The sequence below is a fragment of the Boleophthalmus pectinirostris genome, unplaced genomic scaffold, assembly GCF_026225935.1.
Source record: "Boleophthalmus pectinirostris isolate CB_2022bp ecotype Guang Dong unplaced genomic scaffold, ASM2622593v1 HiC_scaffold_3, whole genome shotgun sequence".
Classification (NCBI taxonomy): domain Eukaryota; kingdom Metazoa; phylum Chordata; class Actinopteri; order Gobiiformes; family Gobiidae; genus Boleophthalmus; species Boleophthalmus pectinirostris.
The window spans coordinates 32,874,876-32,894,538 of NW_026571299.1; the positions used below are offsets into that span (position 1 = coordinate 32,874,876).

The 19,663-nt window shown below is 35.7% G+C and overlaps 1 protein-coding gene across 1 annotated transcript in view; it reads left to right on the forward strand.

The window, feature by feature from the left end:
* The window catches only part of cacna2d2a (calcium channel, voltage-dependent, alpha 2/delta subunit 2a), a 215,613-nt gene that overhangs the window by 189,984 nt on the left and 5,966 nt on the right, over positions 1–19,663 (forward strand). Inside the window, exons 15-38 of the mRNA XM_055160452.1 lie at positions 1,398–1,487; positions 1,600–1,668; positions 2,544–2,618; positions 2,699–2,773; positions 2,857–2,928; positions 3,274–3,345; positions 3,484–3,545; positions 5,311–5,387; positions 6,369–6,383; positions 8,499–8,559; positions 9,529–9,626; positions 10,613–10,703; positions 10,789–10,851; positions 10,951–11,054; positions 11,521–11,619; positions 11,764–11,852; positions 12,014–12,061; positions 12,147–12,218; positions 13,280–13,432; positions 13,522–13,574; positions 13,838–13,893; positions 14,290–14,413; positions 17,432–17,541; positions 19,450–19,532. Of these exons, the coding sequence (XP_055016427.1) occupies positions 1,398–1,487; positions 1,600–1,668; positions 2,544–2,618; positions 2,699–2,773; positions 2,857–2,928; positions 3,274–3,345; positions 3,484–3,545; positions 5,311–5,387; positions 6,369–6,383; positions 8,499–8,559; positions 9,529–9,626; positions 10,613–10,703; positions 10,789–10,851; positions 10,951–11,054; positions 11,521–11,619; positions 11,764–11,852; positions 12,014–12,061; positions 12,147–12,218; positions 13,280–13,432; positions 13,522–13,574; positions 13,838–13,893; positions 14,290–14,413; positions 17,432–17,541; positions 19,450–19,532 (1,911 nt within the window). The remainder of the gene's footprint in view (positions 1–1,397; positions 1,488–1,599; positions 1,669–2,543; positions 2,619–2,698; positions 2,774–2,856; positions 2,929–3,273; positions 3,346–3,483; positions 3,546–5,310; positions 5,388–6,368; positions 6,384–8,498; positions 8,560–9,528; positions 9,627–10,612; positions 10,704–10,788; positions 10,852–10,950; positions 11,055–11,520; positions 11,620–11,763; positions 11,853–12,013; positions 12,062–12,146; positions 12,219–13,279; positions 13,433–13,521; positions 13,575–13,837; positions 13,894–14,289; positions 14,414–17,431; positions 17,542–19,449; positions 19,533–19,663) is intronic.

Sequence of the window (19,663 nt, forward strand, 5' to 3'; positions counted from 1 at the left end):
AACCAGCATAATCATGAGGGAACACCATTAGAACATGGTTAAAAGCTCCATAAAGTTGATTTTGCATAATATGTCCCATTTAAAGGTTTGTGATCTCACATGCTCTTAAGATGAGCCAAACTAAAAACCAATGATGATTTTTCAAAACTTCTGTCCTTTTTTGTAAATAGTACATTAATATAATAATACACCCCCTGAAGCACCTCTCTAATCAAAATGCCCAGTCAATAATATTACCAATTACATGTCAATTCATAACAACACAGGTCAATATGTAGTTTACCCATAAAGACATTTAATTCGTTTTCACATAACAATGGATTTGGTTTATATGATATATGACTGGTGGACTTAACCCCTCACCTCCATTCAGTGTCACCGCGGGACATGCTCAGAATCAGTGTTGACAGTTGGGCTCGTGGGAGAGGGCCCTGTTTGCACATTGTAGCATTGACACTCTTAATGTGATTTTAATAGCTCCTTGGTAATGATGAAAAACAGCCCATAGTGGATGAGGGCTGTGGGGTTTTTGTGCTCAGTGGGACCAAGGCTGTGTAGCTGCTGCTTTACATGGAGGATGGTCAGGCTTTGTAGTTTTATGATATATTACCAACGGTCACAGAGCACTGCTTTTATTCTAGTCACAAACATGGCAAGATGCATATATTATTGAGTAATTATGTTGGGTGCATGTCGATGTAAAATGAATATGTGTACAGGTGGAAAAATTGACAAAATAAGAATTAATTTTGTTGGATTTACAATGGAAACACAATGAGATTATATTTTTGAAATTCTTAAGGAATATTCTTAAATTATGCCTGGGCATATGTCTTGATTGAGGTTCAAATAAGCAATGTAAAGACCAGATACACACATGCAGAAATCATATTGTGAGTTTTTAAAGACTACATCCTCAATATTAGAGTTTTACATATCTTTATATTCCTTTATTATAATATAGTCATATGGTGTTTTGTGTATATTTATGTATATTTATGTATATTTTAATAGCACGTGTATTTGATATCATTAACTGATTTCATGGGCATAATTTCAAGACTTTGAATACAGCTTATTTTCCCTGTAGTGGGATTTCAAAGTATTGCATTAGACAGGTTTAATTAAGTTTTAATACTGTGTATTTGTAATAAGAATTTGCATTTCAAGTGGATATTATTGAAATGGTGACAGTGGTGTTGTTTAACAATGAAGCTATTTTATTTAGTTTATTTAGTCTAATCATGGCTAGAATGGCTCATATAGCATACTGCACTGGTCAGTATGTAATTTAACTCTGGTTATATTAAATCATTGAATTTTCTTTTAGCATTGTCCAGTACAGTTTTATTTTTGTAATTTTATTTTTGTTAATGATGATATATTTCCTGTTGTAGGAGTATCTCGATGTCCTGGGACGGCCCATGGTGTTGGCTGGACCCAAAGCCAAGCAGGTCCAATGGACTAATGTCTATCAGGACGCGCTGGTGAGGCCCTATTTTATATTTCTTTTTTTAATTTCAATTTGTGAATCCTGACATTTTAATGTTTATATGTTTATGTTTTTCCAATTTGTAATACGTATTCTATGCAATTTAGGGTTTGGGTCTCGTCATCACCGGGACAATGCCTGTCTTCAATCTGACCGCTGATACCGCCAGTTCTCAGGTATAATATGTAAAACGTTAATGTTCCTTTCTCCATTTTCTCTCCTTGATATTTAATAGCTCCATAATGTAGAGATAAAGTCTGCTAATCATTTCCATTCCTCATGTCATTTGTAATAGCTTTCAAATGACCACTACCCTTTAAGGCAACACCGCCCCCTTGAGGTCACACAAAATCATATTCTCTAGACTTATCATAGCAATGCATCCAGGCATCCCTCCCTCTCCATGACCAAACTATTTACTTTAGTCTTATCACCAGTTTTAAAAGCACTTATGGCCTCTGCAAGCCGTCTCAGCTAAAGATAGACTCTAAAATATGGAGTAATCAGATTGCACACATACTAAAGATAAGAAAAGATGCATGAAGGTATTTCCTGGCTCCTCTGCACATGTCTTTGTGAATATTTATACTCAGAGTGTTGTGAAATGTAAATTATTAAAATGGCTATTATTGTTGTTGAATACGTTTCTGTAGAGATTTTTACGCTTGCAGCTTAGTAAATCCATTCTATAAGCCTAAAATTGTGCAACAGTGGCTACTGTATACAATAACTAGACACGAAAACGGCAATACATTGGCATAATCTCTAATTTACTGGGAATTATATAACATTCACATACAAAACATCAAAGATGTTTAGGAAAAAATAATGGAGAATTGCCCATTGGCCCTATAACCAACATGTTTCTTTACATTTTAGGGTTGTGTTTCGTTTTCCCATTTTTCTCATCTTGAGTCTGATGTTACTTGAATAGAAAGTACTGCAAAATCCCACAGTACTTCTATCGCCAAATATTCATGTACTAGTGAATTAACAATTTATGCATTATGATAGTTTTAAAACTAAATTTTATTTTATTTCCTAAATCCAGAACCAGCTTATTCTTGGCGTAATGGGAGTGGACATAGCAATAAATGAAATTAAGAAGAAGACACCAACCTACAGAGTAAGTAAAATGCAATATTGATTAGATACAAAAACATCATTGAAATATTATTGATGTTAAAATGTAATTATATTGTACAGCTTGGAGCCAATGGTTACACCTTTGCTATAGACCCAAATGGTTATGTATTACTTCATCCAAACCTAAGGCCAAAGGTATGTATCTGCATTCATTATATAAGCAGGATTTGAGTTTTGTTGAAAACTCACTTTTCTGTCTTGTTTATGTCTCTGTCCAGATCATTAACTTCAGGGAGCCAGTCACTTTGGACTTTCTGGATGCGGAGATGGAGGACAGCAACAAGGAGGAGGTACACAGGCAATTTAGCAAAATTTAAAAGTTATTTTATTAGTTTTAGTTTTATTCTAGACTGCAGAAATCTTCAACAGAAAAACAGAATGTGAACAAAGCATTATGCATATGTGTAAAGCTATAAAGTTCAGTTCTAGTATATTTAAATCCTTTTATTTTTTGATAATAGTACGTCTTTTGCTATGAACAATATCTTTTAGTAATAGTCTGGACCTCTACAAACATGTTCTGAAATCCATGAGATTCTTGTAGTAGATTATCAGTTCATATTTCAATTTCGAGCAGCCCTGGTTCTATCCCTCCTCACATGCTAAACCTCACTCTCTATATTTCTTTTTTCCAGATCCGTCGACAGATGATTGATGGCAGATCAGGGCAAAGGAAAATCAAGACGCTCATTAAATCAGTTGATGAGGCAAGTCATCAATATATGAGTCCCAATCAGGAGCCCGAGTGGCACCTTCCTGAATGTGAAGCAGTGTAGCTCTAAAATAACCAAATGTGTTTGTCAGAGAATGTCAACCCTTCTTTATTTTATGTGTCATTTCCATAGAGATACATCGATGAGTCTTTGAGGACGTACACTTGGACTCCAGTAGAGGGCACCGATTACAGGTAAGCTCAAATATACTGGGGTGGTGGCAAAGTGGTTAATAATTCCCTTTAATCTATTTCTAAAAAAAACAAAGGGAGTTTTGACCGATCCTTGCTCATGACCTGTTGATGGGTCAACCACGGGCCTAGCTCATGAAAGTTTGCTATTAGCAGCATAGAATGATGGGCCAAATGCAGAGGATAAATATTCTTATGAGCACAATAAAGGGTATCTTCTCCTTAGTAATAAGTAAAGTAGAAAATCAAGTATAAAGTAGTTTGGATATGTTATACTCATTAGAAAGGAAAAAAGGAGCTATTCTATCAATAGCACATGCTGTGTTCATACTTGTTCTGGTTTGGTCCTCATTTGAGACCAGTTTAGTCCTAATCTAGACTTTGTTTTGGTCCTTTTGTGAGATAGTTGAGATAAGGTTACTGGTTCTGCTTTAGTTCAAAATACAGTCCAAATTTTAGTGTGTTGTATATATGCAAGTGTACCCACCCATATTTAACTAGTCAAAGAAGTTACTAATACCTACCATAACTATGTGACTGGAATGAGTAGCGTGGGTTACATCAGTATTATTAGTGCATATGAAAAGATAAATGGTTTTACTTTTTGAGCTGTCATTCTAACAGAGATAAGAACCCATTAACTGATACCACCAAAACATCCTTGTGATCTTTAGTTACCGCTATCACTGTCATTTGTAATGCATGATTACAGGACAAGTTGTATCTTATTAGCATTTAATAATTTATCTAAAATACTTAAATTAGAGCCCATTACCCCGCGCGCACTCACCACCCAGACTCCAAGCACAAATTAATTGCTAAGTTTATTCATCTCAAACTTGGTTGAACATTTATGGTTTCATTTGAATGTTTCCTCTGGGCAGCACGTTGCAAATTACAGTTTATGAGGCGGTCTCTACACTTCGTGTTAATATTCAAACTTCCAGGAATGTATTAGTTTTGTGGCCTGCAAACTTGCATCTAAAGTACATGTTTAAACTAAAGAGTCACTCTCATTTGCATGCTGCGTTTAGCTCTATAGATTGTTGTTGATATATATTTACTTTCTAATCATTGAGTGGCATGCATATTTCTGTGTTAAACATCACATTTAATCAGTTCAAATGTATCCCCTTAGTGAGTTATTTTGGGGCTTTGGGGATAAGTTCAGCATTTTGTTTTACAGGGACTAATTATACTGTCTGTATTTAGCCTCTCAATCCACTGGAAACTACAAATATTACTGATGACATGCATGAATAATAGAATGTGAATGATGCAAGTGGTGTAAACAAAATATTATTTTAACAGAGTGATTAGCTTGTGGTATAAAAGTGAGAAGTTTGTTTTCTCTATACAGAATCTGTCTGTCTAATCTGACTAATGAATTTGACATTGGCTACATTAACACAGATTTGGGAATTTTGTTGCATTGTTAGTATCTCATTGAGTGGAAAAAATGGTATGCCTGACATTTTACAACATCTTACGAGTCAAAGAGTAAAAAAGTGGTGGGCATTTATACGTATGTGGTTACTTCCTTTCTGTAACTTGTGGTACTCTTGTGCTGGCAGTCATATCCAGTGCGGGGATATACACATGATATTTGTATTACTGGTATCCCAAGATATCGACAAGTCCTAAAAACAACTGGCTTCTGCTTTCAGACAGATATTATATTCTACACTCAAGTTAATTTGTTATATTTTTCTTTTTATCTGTCTATTTTCAACAGAAATTTTAAATAAATAAATAATTTTCACTTCAGTTTAGGGTTGGTGCTGCCCACTTACAGCGAAAACCACATCAAGGCCAACCTGAGCGACCAGATTCTACAGGTGCAGTGTAAGTACCCGCTACAACACCTTCCTCTCTCTATTCTCTCTCGCTCTCTCTCTTTCTCTCTCTTTTTCTCTCCCTTCTTGCTTTCCTCCCTTCTCCTTCTCTATTTCTCTCTGCTCTCTTTTTCCTTTCCAATCCTTTCTTCTTCCTCAATATAACCTCCCAGTATCCAGTCTATGAAGTCAACATCAACCCTGGACCTTTCCAAGTGGACATTTCTGCCCCTCTTTTCCAAAAACTGCCCCTCTAGTACCGCCCCACCAGTGTTCGGGCCAATACCTCTACTGCCCCCTGCTGTTACCCCTCTGTCTTCATAGTGTGCTGTTAAAAAGGTGATGTTTTTTCTTCACATTGGCTGAAGACAAAAACCACTGCAGTTATAGAAAGGTGAAAGCTACGGACTGTAACCCGGGAGAAAATAATGGTGACTTTTTGTACTATTATTTTGTGTTGACCAAATGCTCTCGCCTCTTCTCAACAAACAACAAGCAATGATTCTGAAGCAAAATGTCTTAAATTTGATGTCTGAATACTTGTGAAAAATGCATGCTTTTCACTCTGTTATAAGTTAAATTATTATTATGTCTGTCTATGTGTAGTTCTTTTCATATAGGGATTGTACGGCTTTGGAATCATTCTATTGTAAACTGGCACATTGCTGAGCCCAGGGCCTGACCAATGTGCCAGTTTTGTTTTATGAATGGGGACTCTTGTGTCTTTTTCATAATTGTCTGTCTGTATTTTCCTAATTTCCTTGTTTATTTGTCATTTCTTCACAATAATTCTTTGTTATTTTATCATGATAATACTTTTCAGTTTCAGTAACTGTTTTTCATTTGTCTTGTTTGACTGACTTACTTTTTTTTTTCAAGAGAAACAATATTTTTATTCAAAGAGTGAATTGAATAAAATATTGTCTGTGATCCCTCCTCCCCTTGGTTCCCCTGTTTCTTCTCTTGCTCCTTCTCTGATGGATCCACACAGTTTCATACGTCAAGGGCAAGTATATTCCATATTGGTCCACGTCTCCTGTTATACCCTGATATCCCCCTCCCCTCGCTGCCTCTCACCCCTGTGGTCTTACCCCTCCTGCCCCTCCCTTACCCCAGCCCTCTCCCACCCCATCCTGCTTGCCTCTATATCCCTGCCCTGTCTTGGACTTCGGTACCCTTTTTATTTCTCTCTTCTTCCTCCTCCTCTTCCTCACCCTTTTCACTGCAGCTCAGATCCCACATTTTCCACAATGGCTCCTAACTCCCTCCTCTGCTCCAGATGCCAGTAAAAATCCCAAAGAAGACAGATACTTGTGTCTTTGTTCCTCTGCTCATGGTTTCCTCCTGTGAAAACCTCAGAGTGGGTTTTGTCTGCCTTCTTTTCTTCCTTCACCTTCCGCTGTTATCCAAGATATAAGTTTAACTGATGTTTAGTAGAGTGTAACATCTGTCTGTATAGCAGGTAGCTGGAGCTCACATTATAGTACAGAATATGCCCATCTATTTTGTTTTACAGTTCAGCAGAGCTTAGGTGAATGTTGTCATGTATTGTTCAGAAACCCTTAAAATACCAATAATTCCCAAGAAGCAAGGTGTATAAAGTACTCAACATGCACAACATGCTGTTGCAAAACAGAATGCAGCCAAGTGACTATACTATATATACTATATATACTATATTCATGTCCTTTCATGTTAGTAAAGGTCATATATATAGGAGTATTTATCAGTAATAGAACAAACACAGAGGGTCTCCTCAGGGCTGTGTCCTGCCCCCTGTCTTCTCATGTTTTAATGTATCATTTACGCATACTTACTATGACATCTGTAGTATATTTGCACAGAACAATAGGTCATATGTAGTACAATAATCAGTATTTGAACAGACACAGACTGCTCTCCTCAGGGCTGTGTACTGCTGCTGTCTCTCTCCTCTCAGGCCCCTCTGTCCTGTCTCCATCAGCTTGTCTCCCCTGCTCCCCCTTCAGACCTCCAGGGGTCGGCTCCACATTTCCTCTAACCTTTGACCCTGGATGTGCACAGCATTGTGGGCGGAAAACTACCTGGGCACAAGAATTTTAGCCTTTCATGTTGATACACAGTTAGGTCCTGACATTACGAGAGAAAGGTTTAATGTTCATGTTTTACTCTGTGACGTTGCCCCAAACATGCCCTCTACAATGCAGTGCACCTCCTCTGATTGAGTCTGTCCTGCCCTCGCCCCTGTCAGTCTGAAGGGGGACCCTCACCTCCTCCCTGCAACTGTCGGCCATTTTGGTGCCAATCTGACACTAGAGCACTCCATGTACTGGGGACTACTTATGTCATTATGAAAGTCAGTTCTCAGACACCCAAAAAGAGATGCTACAAGTGGAAATGTTTTTCACTTAAAGTTATTGTTCACTGCATTCTGCATGAGATAGCTCAAGTTATTGCACCACCAATTTCTAGTCTTAGGAATTACACATTTTTAAAACATTACCAAGACCTTTCTGTCATTGACTAACACTAAATGTTATTATGTTAACACTATTATTTTTTATGTTCACAATTGTATAGTTTGAGGAGATTCACCAAATTATTAAAGTCCACAATAAAAATAGCTGAATGCTAGTTATAAAACTATCTTCTGCCATATGAATTACAGTTTTTATTTATTTTTTGTATATATCTCCAAGGCTTTTTGGTTATTGGCTGAACTGTTATTGGCTGTGAACTCTATTAAGCTTTTTTCATGTCCACTGTGTAATTGGAATAATCCTACTAAAATATCAAATTCTGCAACAACAAAGAAATATGTGTACAAGCTGAATGCTAATTGAATGGAAAAACGTCTGCTACATTAACACATATCTTGCCACGTTAATGTAATTCCACAAACATGTTAAAACATTTTCACTCTAGTGTTTTACCTTTCAATCTGCTTTGGAGTGCTTTATGTATCACTACTGCTCAGGGCTTTTTGAAAGGCACCATTTTGGCCCACACGGATGTTACCATGGTTCCTAAATGTTGCTATACCCCCGCACCTGAAGATGCAGCTCCTCCTTTAGCCTGAGCCCTCTCCACGCACCGCTCTCTCCTCTGCACCCCCTCGATAATGTTCCCATTTCTGTTGCAGATTTTGAGTCACTGCTGCCAAACAGTTTTGAATCAGAAGGACATGTTTTCATTGCTCCCAGGTAGCTCTGTGTGAACGGTCACCTGTCAGTCCAAGTTCACATTGTTATGAACAGTGTACTCTTGTTGTTTCTTTCATTGGATATTGCTGTGTGCATGCATCTGCTCTGGTGCATGTTAATGTGCAGCTCTGGGAAGAAGGAGACCATTGCTATATACAGTCATCATCTGAATATTGTGCTTTTTGTTGACAGCAGAGATATTTCAGCTGATTTCCAAATAATATGAAATTGTATTATAGAATTTGACGGCACATTTTTGGAGAAAAATGGTCATGTATTATAATTGTGATCAGACTTGTAATTTATCTTTTAAAATCAGGATTCATTTCACAGTGCATATTTGTAAAACTTCCAGGGACCATTTGACAGAAGATTGACAGAACTCTATATTTCAGAACATGACTGAGCTAATGGTTTAGCCAGTTTTATTCCATCAAAAGACTGGATATTTGCAGACAATATCCAAATAGAATACTGTAATTGTAGCTTTTTGTAATTTCATAAAGATTTCACTTGTGCAATGGAAAAAAATCTGCTCACCATTGTTTGCTCCATTCACAATTCTAAATTTTATAGAGTAGTTGTTTGTTTGTTTTTTTGTTAATAGTAATAGTTGTAGTAAAAAGAGTGACTTGTACAAATTCATTTGCTGGTATGCTGACTATGCTATTGTTAAACTTTGAGATGAACAGTGAACTGTGGTCTTTTCTTCCCATAACTGTATTTTTATGAAATGTTGGACCATATTGTGCATGAAGATCCTCTCTAAATACTGAATATCTCCATTGTCGTCTACAGTGCTGTGTGTTCATTTCTCATCTGGTTTGACGAGGGGACTGCTTTGGTTGAGTTTGAGCTTTCCTGCACATGAGAGCTTCAAGCATCACGTGTCCATGCATCTAAGTGTTGAGTGTCCGCAGCAAAGAAGACCCCAAACTGTTCATATGGATAAATGTCTGTTTGTTTTAGGGAATACTGCAATGACCTGGAGCTGTCAAGCAACAACACAGAGTTTTTACTGAACTTTATCGCACTCATGGAGAAAGTGACACCAGATTCAAAGCAATGTAAGTTACGTCTTTGAAGTGGCATTGTGTAATTTTTCTGCTGTAAGGCATTAATCTTGCATTTACTCAAGTGCAAGACAACAATATCTAAAAACTAATTAGGTAAAAAAAAAAAAAAAAAACATACATTCTTAGGGCCTGTTTACACGAGAACACTTGTGGGTAAAAACAACAAAATATTTTATCGGAAGTGCCTTTCGTTTAGACGGTGACACTGTTTTGGGGGCTTAAAAATGCAAAAATCTGAAAACACCCTCTAGAGTGGAAAGGTTGAATATGCTCCACTGTAGCATTTCCGTCTACACTGCCCAAGATGCAAAACTCTGGTCAGATCTGCTCACGTTGTGTACGCGTTAATGTCACATACATACAGTACACAGAAACAAACCATGTCGGATGGCATGCATACCCAATTGAATTCCACACACTTTTGCGTCACCGTATGCACGCAGATTTCCTCCCGAAAATGCTCATCTAAACGCAGAATAAAAAGGGAAAACATAACGCCACTTTTGCATCTTCTGTTCAGACCGTCATGATAGTCTTACTGTGAGTGGGCTTGTCTCCATAGATGTGACCTGTAATTTGGTCTGTCAGCGTTACCTGCTTGTAGATAGATCAGTTTAATGCCATGCTTTTTGCCAGGCAATAGCATCTCCATGGAGACAGTAGACCAGCCATTAGAAAAGTTACATAGCGCTCCTTTAAAGCATTTTCTTTTTTCATTTTGCCTAATCCATTCCCATACAAAAGAACAAGTACAATTCAGTAGAAAAGGTAAAATGTTGTTGACAGTCTTCATGTTATACCTAACTGGTGTATTGTGTCTGAATTATAAAAAAAACTAAACAAAAACAAGTTTGTGGTTTGTGTGGTTTCTGCACTCTGTTGGACCATTATTTCTTATGCATAAAACAAGTGTTATAGTCATAATCCTATCATAATATAAATGCAAATGTATTTCTGATGATTTGATCTGATCTTAGGCGATAACCTTCTTCTCCATAATTTGATCTTGGACACGGGGATCATCCGTCAGCTGGTGGAAAAAGTCTGGAAGAACAAAGATCTCAACACGTAAGAAGATTGGATTTACATGGACTTTCTAACTGACTATGGTGATTGTATATTTCATAATTTGTCTTCCTTCAATATATTTTAGGTATGGTTTCTTGGCTGTGTTTGCTGCCACTGATGGAGGCGTAACAAGAGTATTTCCCAACAAGTAAGTGTGCTAAGATGACTGTGTTTTGTTAAGTGATTTTTTCTTTTTCATTTAAATTTTGCTATGATTTAATATGTTTTATCTTTTCATAAATTACAGAGCTGCTGAAACTTGGGAGGAGGATCCAGAACCATTTAATGCCAGTTTTTACCGTCGCAGTTTGGACAATAAGGGGTACATCTTCAGAGCGCCTTATCGAACTGGTAAGTACTAAATAATACATGGAAATATATTAAGACATAAGAAAGTGGTGATAAACAGTCAAATAAATGCTTGGTTTCAGTCCTGTAATGTTGAACTTTTTGCAATGTAGTATTTCGGTACCTACAATTTGCTTCCACATAAGTACAGTTTTGGGCAACTCTAATCTTCTAATTTCTGAAACAGTGCTAATCCCTATCCACCTTATCCATATATCGCATTGTATACACATAAATGTTTTCACAGTGCTGCACAGAGACAGAAAACAAATTTTAAAAAGTAAAGCATAAAAGTAAATGCTCAATTTGATACACTCCTAAAACAATAAAATCAAATAAAAGCCAAATCATAAAAAACAACTGAGTAAAATAAATACACAAAACAAAACAATGTGCTCAAATAATATACCTGAAGCATTTGGTTTTCAACTTATGTCTTATATTTTCTCCATTTCTTTGTCTTGCCCAGCCCGAGACGAGTTCCTAAACCCAGAGAATGACACTATAGGCATCCTGGTGAGCACAGCCGTGGAAATCACAGTGGGAGGGAAAACTGTCAAACCTGCAGGTAAAACCCACACTCCACCATTAAACCAGGCCTCTTCTATATATACTTAATCACAGGGCACGATTCACAGCTTTTAATTGTCCTGTTATCTGGCTGTCATCTTTTGTGCTCCTCTTTTGATGGGCACTTTTCTCTTCTTTTCAGTGGTCGGAGTTAAATTGGACCTGGAAGCCTGGGTCGACAAATTCAAAATCCTTGCCAGTAACCACACTGATAGTCGGCAAGGCGTGCAGGTGCAGTATAGTGTCATTATTCTGTAAAATAATGACATATAAAAGTCACTTCTGTAACTTACTATGTAAAGTGCATGGGTTATAGAAGAACTTTCAGCATAGTAAAGTTGCTTTCATTAGGGCTGTGCAATTAATCAACTTTTAAACTTTTTATGGTGCAGTGTGGGCCAAACCGTCCATGTGAAATGGACTGTGAAGCCAACAGTGACGTAAGTAGTTTAATATTTTAGTGTTTTTAATAGTTATTATTACTATTATTTTCTAAATATTAAACAATTTTGCTTTTGTTTCCAGGACCTTGTGTGCTATCTAGTCGACGATGGTGGATTTTTGATCATGTCCAATCAGAAAGAAGACTGGAATAAGGTAAAGCAGTTTGACAGTTTTAAATCTGTAGTTTTTGGGAAAAGGATAGTGTAACCAAATCAAAATATAGATAGATGCAGCAGACCAAATAGAAAGGCAAAGAAAAATAAGTTTAAATTGAATAAAGTAAAAAAAAAAAAAGTAATGTAACAATGGCTCAAATTAGGTAAATCATTAACAAAAAGACGTGCCCAACTGGGGTAACTTAAATCAAACTGAACAGAACAAAACTTGACAAAGAACAGGGGTGTTTAAATACATGAGGGCCAACTAAAACTGAACACTAGAAGGGGGGAATTGCATTAAATAATTAACTAAAACTACTAACTTATTTAAACTAACAAGAAGGCAAATACATATAATACAGAACATAATAAGTGATAATAAAGTAACCTTAAACAAACTAATCTAGCAAAACTAACTAAATAGTGCTCCCCTTTTGTTTGGCGTGGATGGTCTCTGCCAAAGGTCCTTTGTCTGGCCACTCAAACAAAAAAAGAACAAGTGTAAGTAATAATTCAGACTTATATTAACTAAAATGTGTGTACCCAAAATTCGACAATATAAGTCTAAATAAAGGAATTATCTAAACTATGTGCACTGTAATTAACTTAATTAAAATTTAAATGAAATGAAATGATACTAACACTGTGGGGTGGTGGCAGAGGTATCCACTTGGTGAAAAGTAACTTGTGCTACCAGACAAGCTAGAGGTCAGATCAGTGGAGAGGAGAGAATGCTCACAGAAAGGCAGCAAAAAAAATTAAATATATGACTTATATATGACTGTTTATTGTTTGTTCGTGTGGTTGTTTTTCATTGTCTCATGGTACACTTTGAGCCATTTGCATATGTTTTGCCATTGTGGGTTTTTTTTTTTACTACAAATGGAAAATAAACTAACTTTCCCATGAATATTTATTAAAACATTCCAGTCTTTATCCTGTGAATAGCCAAAGATCATGGCCTCAGTATTCCCCACTTTTGATAATAAAGTCTAGATTATCTCTTGAGCTCTTTCAACATTGTTTAAACATGAATCCCCTTCTCCTCTGTGTCAGGTGGGCATGTTTTTCAGTGAGGTGGACCCTTACCTCATGTACGCTCTCTACAACAACTCCTTCTTCAACCGAAAGCAATCGTTTGATTACCAGTCTGTGTGCGAGCGCATCCCCAACAGTGAGGCCGGAGCAGGACCACGATCAGTGTTTGTGGTGAGAAACTGAGGAGATGGAGGACTGCAGTAACTTTGAGATATTTGGATAGATTTAATATAACCTACGTTGTTGTTTGTTTCATTCAGCCTACTATAGCAGATTTTGTAAATATAGCCTGGTGGACTTCTGCAGCTGCATGGTAAGATTTTCAGTAGTAGGTGAATACAGGATGAGACCTTCTTTTACAGTCAATATAAATGTAGTTTAATAGCTGGTCCTGGGTTTAATTCTCTTTATAGTTTAATTAAGAAGATTTAATGAACTATGTAATGAACTTCAAAGAAAATTATATACATTTTACACACATGTATACAGTATTTATCATTTTACATTTAATAAAAAGCAATTTGACCTTTTATAAACCAAATTTTTATTCAAATATTTTACTTTATTTATTTGCAGGTCCTTATTTCAGCAGTTTATTTATGGCCTTGCCTATCACAGTTGGTTTGTCAAAGGTAAGTCATGACTGACGGTTGTATAGATTTGTGGTTTCCAGCTTCCTGTTTATGCACCATTTTGAGTAACAAAGATATGACCCTTCAAATGATATTATAATATTTTATATTATATATAATATTTTGTCAAGAATAATTACTTGCAATGCCAACAATGCAATTTGTTCACTGCAAAACCCATGGATTAGATTCTGAATTGGATTACTTAGAACTCACAAAAAACATTAGGGCTGTTGCCATAGTAAATGGCAAAATATATCTTTTGAGGAAAAAAATCTTCAAAGTGTTGCATATAGCAGGATAGAATAAATAAACAATATATCAGACCATGTCATCATTTGTGCCTTTCTTACATGTACCTGTGTGTTCTTTACGCTGTATTTGTGGTAATGACAGATGTGGAGGCAGCTGAGAGTGTGGACTCTAAAGAGAGGAGCTGTGTGATGATGCAGACGCAGTATTATCTGACCAACCTGACCAACTCCTACAACATACTACAGGACTGCGGCAACTGCTCCAGGTCTGACCAGGGTTTTCAACGCACAAAGATGCCAAAAAAAACAAGTCGTATGCAAAGTGCATATGACAGGTTTCTCAAATTTTTACTTAATTTAAGGAGATAATACAGTATAAATACAAATATAAATTATAGTTTAACACCAATCAAGTAGAAATTTGTTTAAAAAATTTTTTTTCAATTAAAAAAAAAAAAAAAAGGTCAATAATTTTTTTTTTTCAATAAAAGTTGCACAAAAAAAAATATATATATATATATATATATATATATATATATATATATATATATAATATCTATGTATATTATATATATATGTATATTTATATATATATATATATATATAATATATAATATATATGTGTGTATGTGTGTGTGTGTATGTGTATGTGTATATATATATATATATATATATATATATATATATATAAATTACAGGAAGTAGAGAGTTCCATATTGATGACATCTTACTAAGGAGACTTCAGTCCAAAAGTTTGACACAATTTATACACAAGAAACACATTTTTTCCAATATTTTAAACATTGTTTAAATAAAACAAAGGGGTTTTCTTATATTTTTATTTGTCAAATTCTATTTTTTGTTTACACTAGAGGAGTTTTGGCCCAATGTACTAGATGGTTGCAAGATCATAGTAATACAATTTGAAACCTAAAAACTGGTTCAACTTGGAAAAAAAAGTCAAACGAGTAGTCTAACCTGTCATAGGTGCTTTTTGTTGGAGAAAAGTGGGCGGCACTGTTCCAAAGGTTGGCAGTTCGAATCCCACTCTTAACATTAAAACATCCTTGGTTTTGCAGGTGGGTGGTGCAGGTCCAGCTCTCACAGATGAACTCTGATATTGTGTTCTTGAGCAAGACACTTGACCCACCTTGCCTCCAGTCTCTGCGTATATTGGTGTATGAATGTGTGTGAATGAGTGAATGGTTCCTTGATGTAAAGTGCTTTGAGGTATAAAAATATGACCAATATGAACATTTATTTGCATTTTTTTTCTCGACAAGTTTTGTGATTTACATTTTAAAAGTAGGCATTTCAGAACATGTTTGTGGAGGCCTAAGCTTCAGGTACAATACAATTTTCTATAAAAAAATATATATATTTGCTGAGGACTTTCTATTCTCTAATTAATTGCAGCCTTAGTGATTTGATTTGATTGCAACTTGTGGCAACTCAAATTGTGATTTTGAGCTGATTGCGCTGTGTAGCCCTAACGTAAAGCACTAAAGACTCTGCTATTTCTGATAAATGTATACGATTAAAGTGTAATGAAAGGGTTACATCACTGGTTAAATGAGCCTTAAAATGTGTTCTTATCGCCTTAGTGAATGTACTTGCAAATGAGAGCGTAATGTTTGGGAGTGGGACGATGTTTTCTCCTTGCAATAGATAGTCCTGTTTTAAAACTTCTTTGCCCCCTAACCAGAATATTTACTGTTTGAATCTTGCTATTAACATTAAATTCTTGTGACCCCGAGCTGTGATTTGTGAGGCAGAGGAGGTGCACAGTCATTGGGTATTACTATGGGAACAACAAACATAGCATTTAGATTTAATTTTAGTGCTTTGACTGCCTTGCTAAATAACAAAAGCTATTATTTATTCTGGTAACAGACAAAGGCAAGGTCTGTTTCTAATGATGCACATTTATGACATCTTTAAATTGTCACTGGTTCTTTGGGAGGATAGTAAAGGCTCCTTCCCATTTCTGTGCACTTGGGCTCTTCAATTGCGAGGAGTAGTGTTAAAATAAACAAGCTAAACTAAAATTTCAAACTCGATTTTGCTAGTAAGGAACAGACTCGTTACTCAATACCAATACCACAATGATAAGAAAAAAATCTAGATAGTAGAACGAGATTTTTAACGTTAAAGGTACATTGTGTAACTTTTCTGGTGGAGGGTCTGTCAAATGCTTTTCTTCATGAAGATGTTATTGATTTGTCTGGAATGTTTCACAGTATGGTACTAATCTATCACCATGGAGACCAAACTAGACCCAAGTTAGTTAGATCTGTGGAGAGGCAACCCCGCTCACAATCAGAATGCCTGTTTCTAGGTATTTTTGAGCTATAAAACCACCTGTAATTGAAGAAATGTAAGGTTGTTACGAGCCAGCTCAGCTAGGGACAAAGGAAGTAACAAAAAACCAAGATGGAAATAAATTAGTAACGTTTAATCAAAAGGGATATAAAAGATAAATTAACAAAACAGACTAAAATATATACAGAAAATAACCTAAACTAAGAAATAAACACAACAGAATTAACATATAATGAGTTTTGTGCCACAAAAGGGGTCACTTAGGTCTATACAAAAATGACAAATTAAAAAAGGCACAAAACAGAACTAAACAAAGCATGTGTCTTAACACAACCAACAATGTCAGACACGTATTAGTACGAACAAGTGACTGACACGAAAGAGACAAACACAAAATAGCAGACTGACCACCAAGACCAGCAGCCCTGAACAGGCATGATTGGCCAGGTGAAGATGTGCCCCACCAATCACGGACAAGGGCTCCCACAGCAGGATACAGGACAACAAGCAAAATAAATTAAAACATACAAAACAAGTCAGAATTGGAGGCCCGGGTTCGTAACAAAGGTACTGTTTAATGTCATACTGTGGAACATTCCAGGCAGAGCAATGACAAATCGATAAAAAAGGCAGGTGACAGACCCTCCACTAGAAAAGTTACCCAGTAAACCTGTAAATGATGTACTTATGTAATATTCCCATGTGGATTTATATCTGTTTAATCCCTCAGTGGTCCAAGTAGGTTCCATAGTGGTCCATGGGCATATAGTAGTCTATGTGCTCATACTTGTTCTGATACAGCTCAAGATCATTCTGTCTGTGAATGTGACTATTAATACTTGTTCAAATGAGTATCTAGTTTAAGTTCTAGTAGTATCGATTAGTATCTGATTTACAGTACTTCAGTCAACCCTATCAAGAAATTCCAATGTCGTTTTTTGACAGAATATTGTCTTCTACAGGTTGATCCACGCTAAAAGGTTAAATAACACCAACTTGCTGTTTGTGGTGGCCGAGAAGTTGCTCTGTAACTCCTGTGAGATTGAGAGGCTTACACAAGAACAAGAAGAATGTATCCTTTTGCCGTTATAAAACTGACACTAGTGGATAAGTATGTGACATGTCAGCACTAGGCCTGTCACAATAACAACATTGTGAAGTGTGGTTATATTGCTCAAGAAAATATAGACTATAAAACTGAAATAAAATGAACAGCACTTTAGTTTGAATCTATAATGAGGCATAGAATGTATTTATTCAACCTTCTACAGCTCAGATCATATCAAATCTAAAACCTAAACACAATAAAAATGTTCCTCACTAGTACTAAGAAAAAGTTTGATAAATATTCACCCCCAAAAATGATTGTTCCAATATAGTAATTTTATTATTATAGTGCCAAGCCTAGTCAGCCTATTCAATTTGATACAAGTTACAGTTCAGTTACAGAACTTGTTAGGTTGAATTATCAGAGTTAACTTTTATTTACTTTCATTTATTTTTATTTAGTCAGTATATAACTCATTACAGTTTATATATGTTATATTCAGATCATAGTCAATATGTAGAACTTTACAATCAAATCAACACACTAAGTAGCAGAAGTATTTTATTCAGTAATTTTGCAGCACTACAAAACATAAACTACAACCCCACGGATCATGGCCGAAAGAGTTTAGGCTGAAGTAAAAATTACTTATAATGCCTAACCCTATTAATCAATGACAGAATTCCAAGAAACAAAGCAGCGTATGAACAGCAAGTTTGCATTTACAATTTCACTTATGAATTACTGTATATTTAAGAGACAAAATATAAATTAAAACAAACAAAACTGAATCCATAATTAATTCATTCTAGAGATCAATATCTTTTAAAATATAACACTTGATACACTTTTAAAGGCTTTTTTTTTTTTTTTTTAAATCATCAATCTGATTGTTCCATATACTAACCCCTCTAACAGAAATACAATCACATTTTTTTTTAGTTCTTATCTTCATGTTTTTTTTTTTTAAGATGCAATTTTTCCCCCTGTTTAAGTCAAAGGACAGGTGTAGGCAGAAGCTAATGCTTATTGTGCAAATCCCAACTAAACTTACTACACCTAGAATGGGGTTGTTAGGCTGTCAACTATGATTATTTATTTATTTACTTAAAACAAGGACTGTGCACAGAAAACATTAATCTCAGAGAGGAAAGATGCTCGGCGCCATATTTAGCCACAAGCTACTTTCCATCTGCAGTCCTTGGGCAGGTGCAGAAGAAATGAAAGAGCCTATTTACATAAAAGCACCTCTAACAACAATATTTAATCTATAACAATGTCTCCATAAATAACCACTAGCCAATTCATCATAAAAATGTTAATAGTCAAAATTCATCAGGACTAATTCCCATAAATACAAGTTTCAAATTCAGCTTTATCTTCTAAAAATACTCAAAATCCAATTCATTGTTATCAATATCCTCTAAAATGTGCAATTATCAAATTCATCACTGTTATTATCCTCTAAAATATAATTAACTTTTAAATTCTGTACTAAAAACCAACAATTAGACTTAGAGCTATTAAATTAGTAGAATAGCAAGCCAGCTCTAGACAAGGGTATGAATAGCCCACCAAAAAATCCAGATCTGGGTGCTATATTAACTTTTCAAAGATAATTCCATCTTATTCTTCATGGAAAACTACCTTCTGAGAACATGCATAGACACTCTGACCACTTTTTCAGTTTCACAAAAGACTGCGCTCAATAAAAACTGTTAGAAGGAGACTACACTGCATTATATCAAATTATTAACATGCCTGACACATTTAACATCACTTTTCAAAGTTTATTTTTATCATGATGGATTCTTTTCTGCCCAGCTCTTTACATCAATAGCTCAGCCCGATGATTAGGAGTGTAGGCGGCTGAAGTACAGTGAAATGAATGAATATAAAATACATGAGACTCCTTAATTCAGTGATTTTCAGACAAAGAAGAGAATCCTTGTGAAGTCATGGCTCCAGCGCGTTACAGGAAAGGACCCTCCACCTGCTTTGACAACAACATCTCTGTAAGAATCAATATTATGTATCAAACATGTTGATATTATGTTTGGACATGTCTTTCTCTTGACTCGACTCAGACTTGAGTCAGTATTTTTGGGCTTGAGACTTGACTTGATAAAATGGACTAAGACTTGGG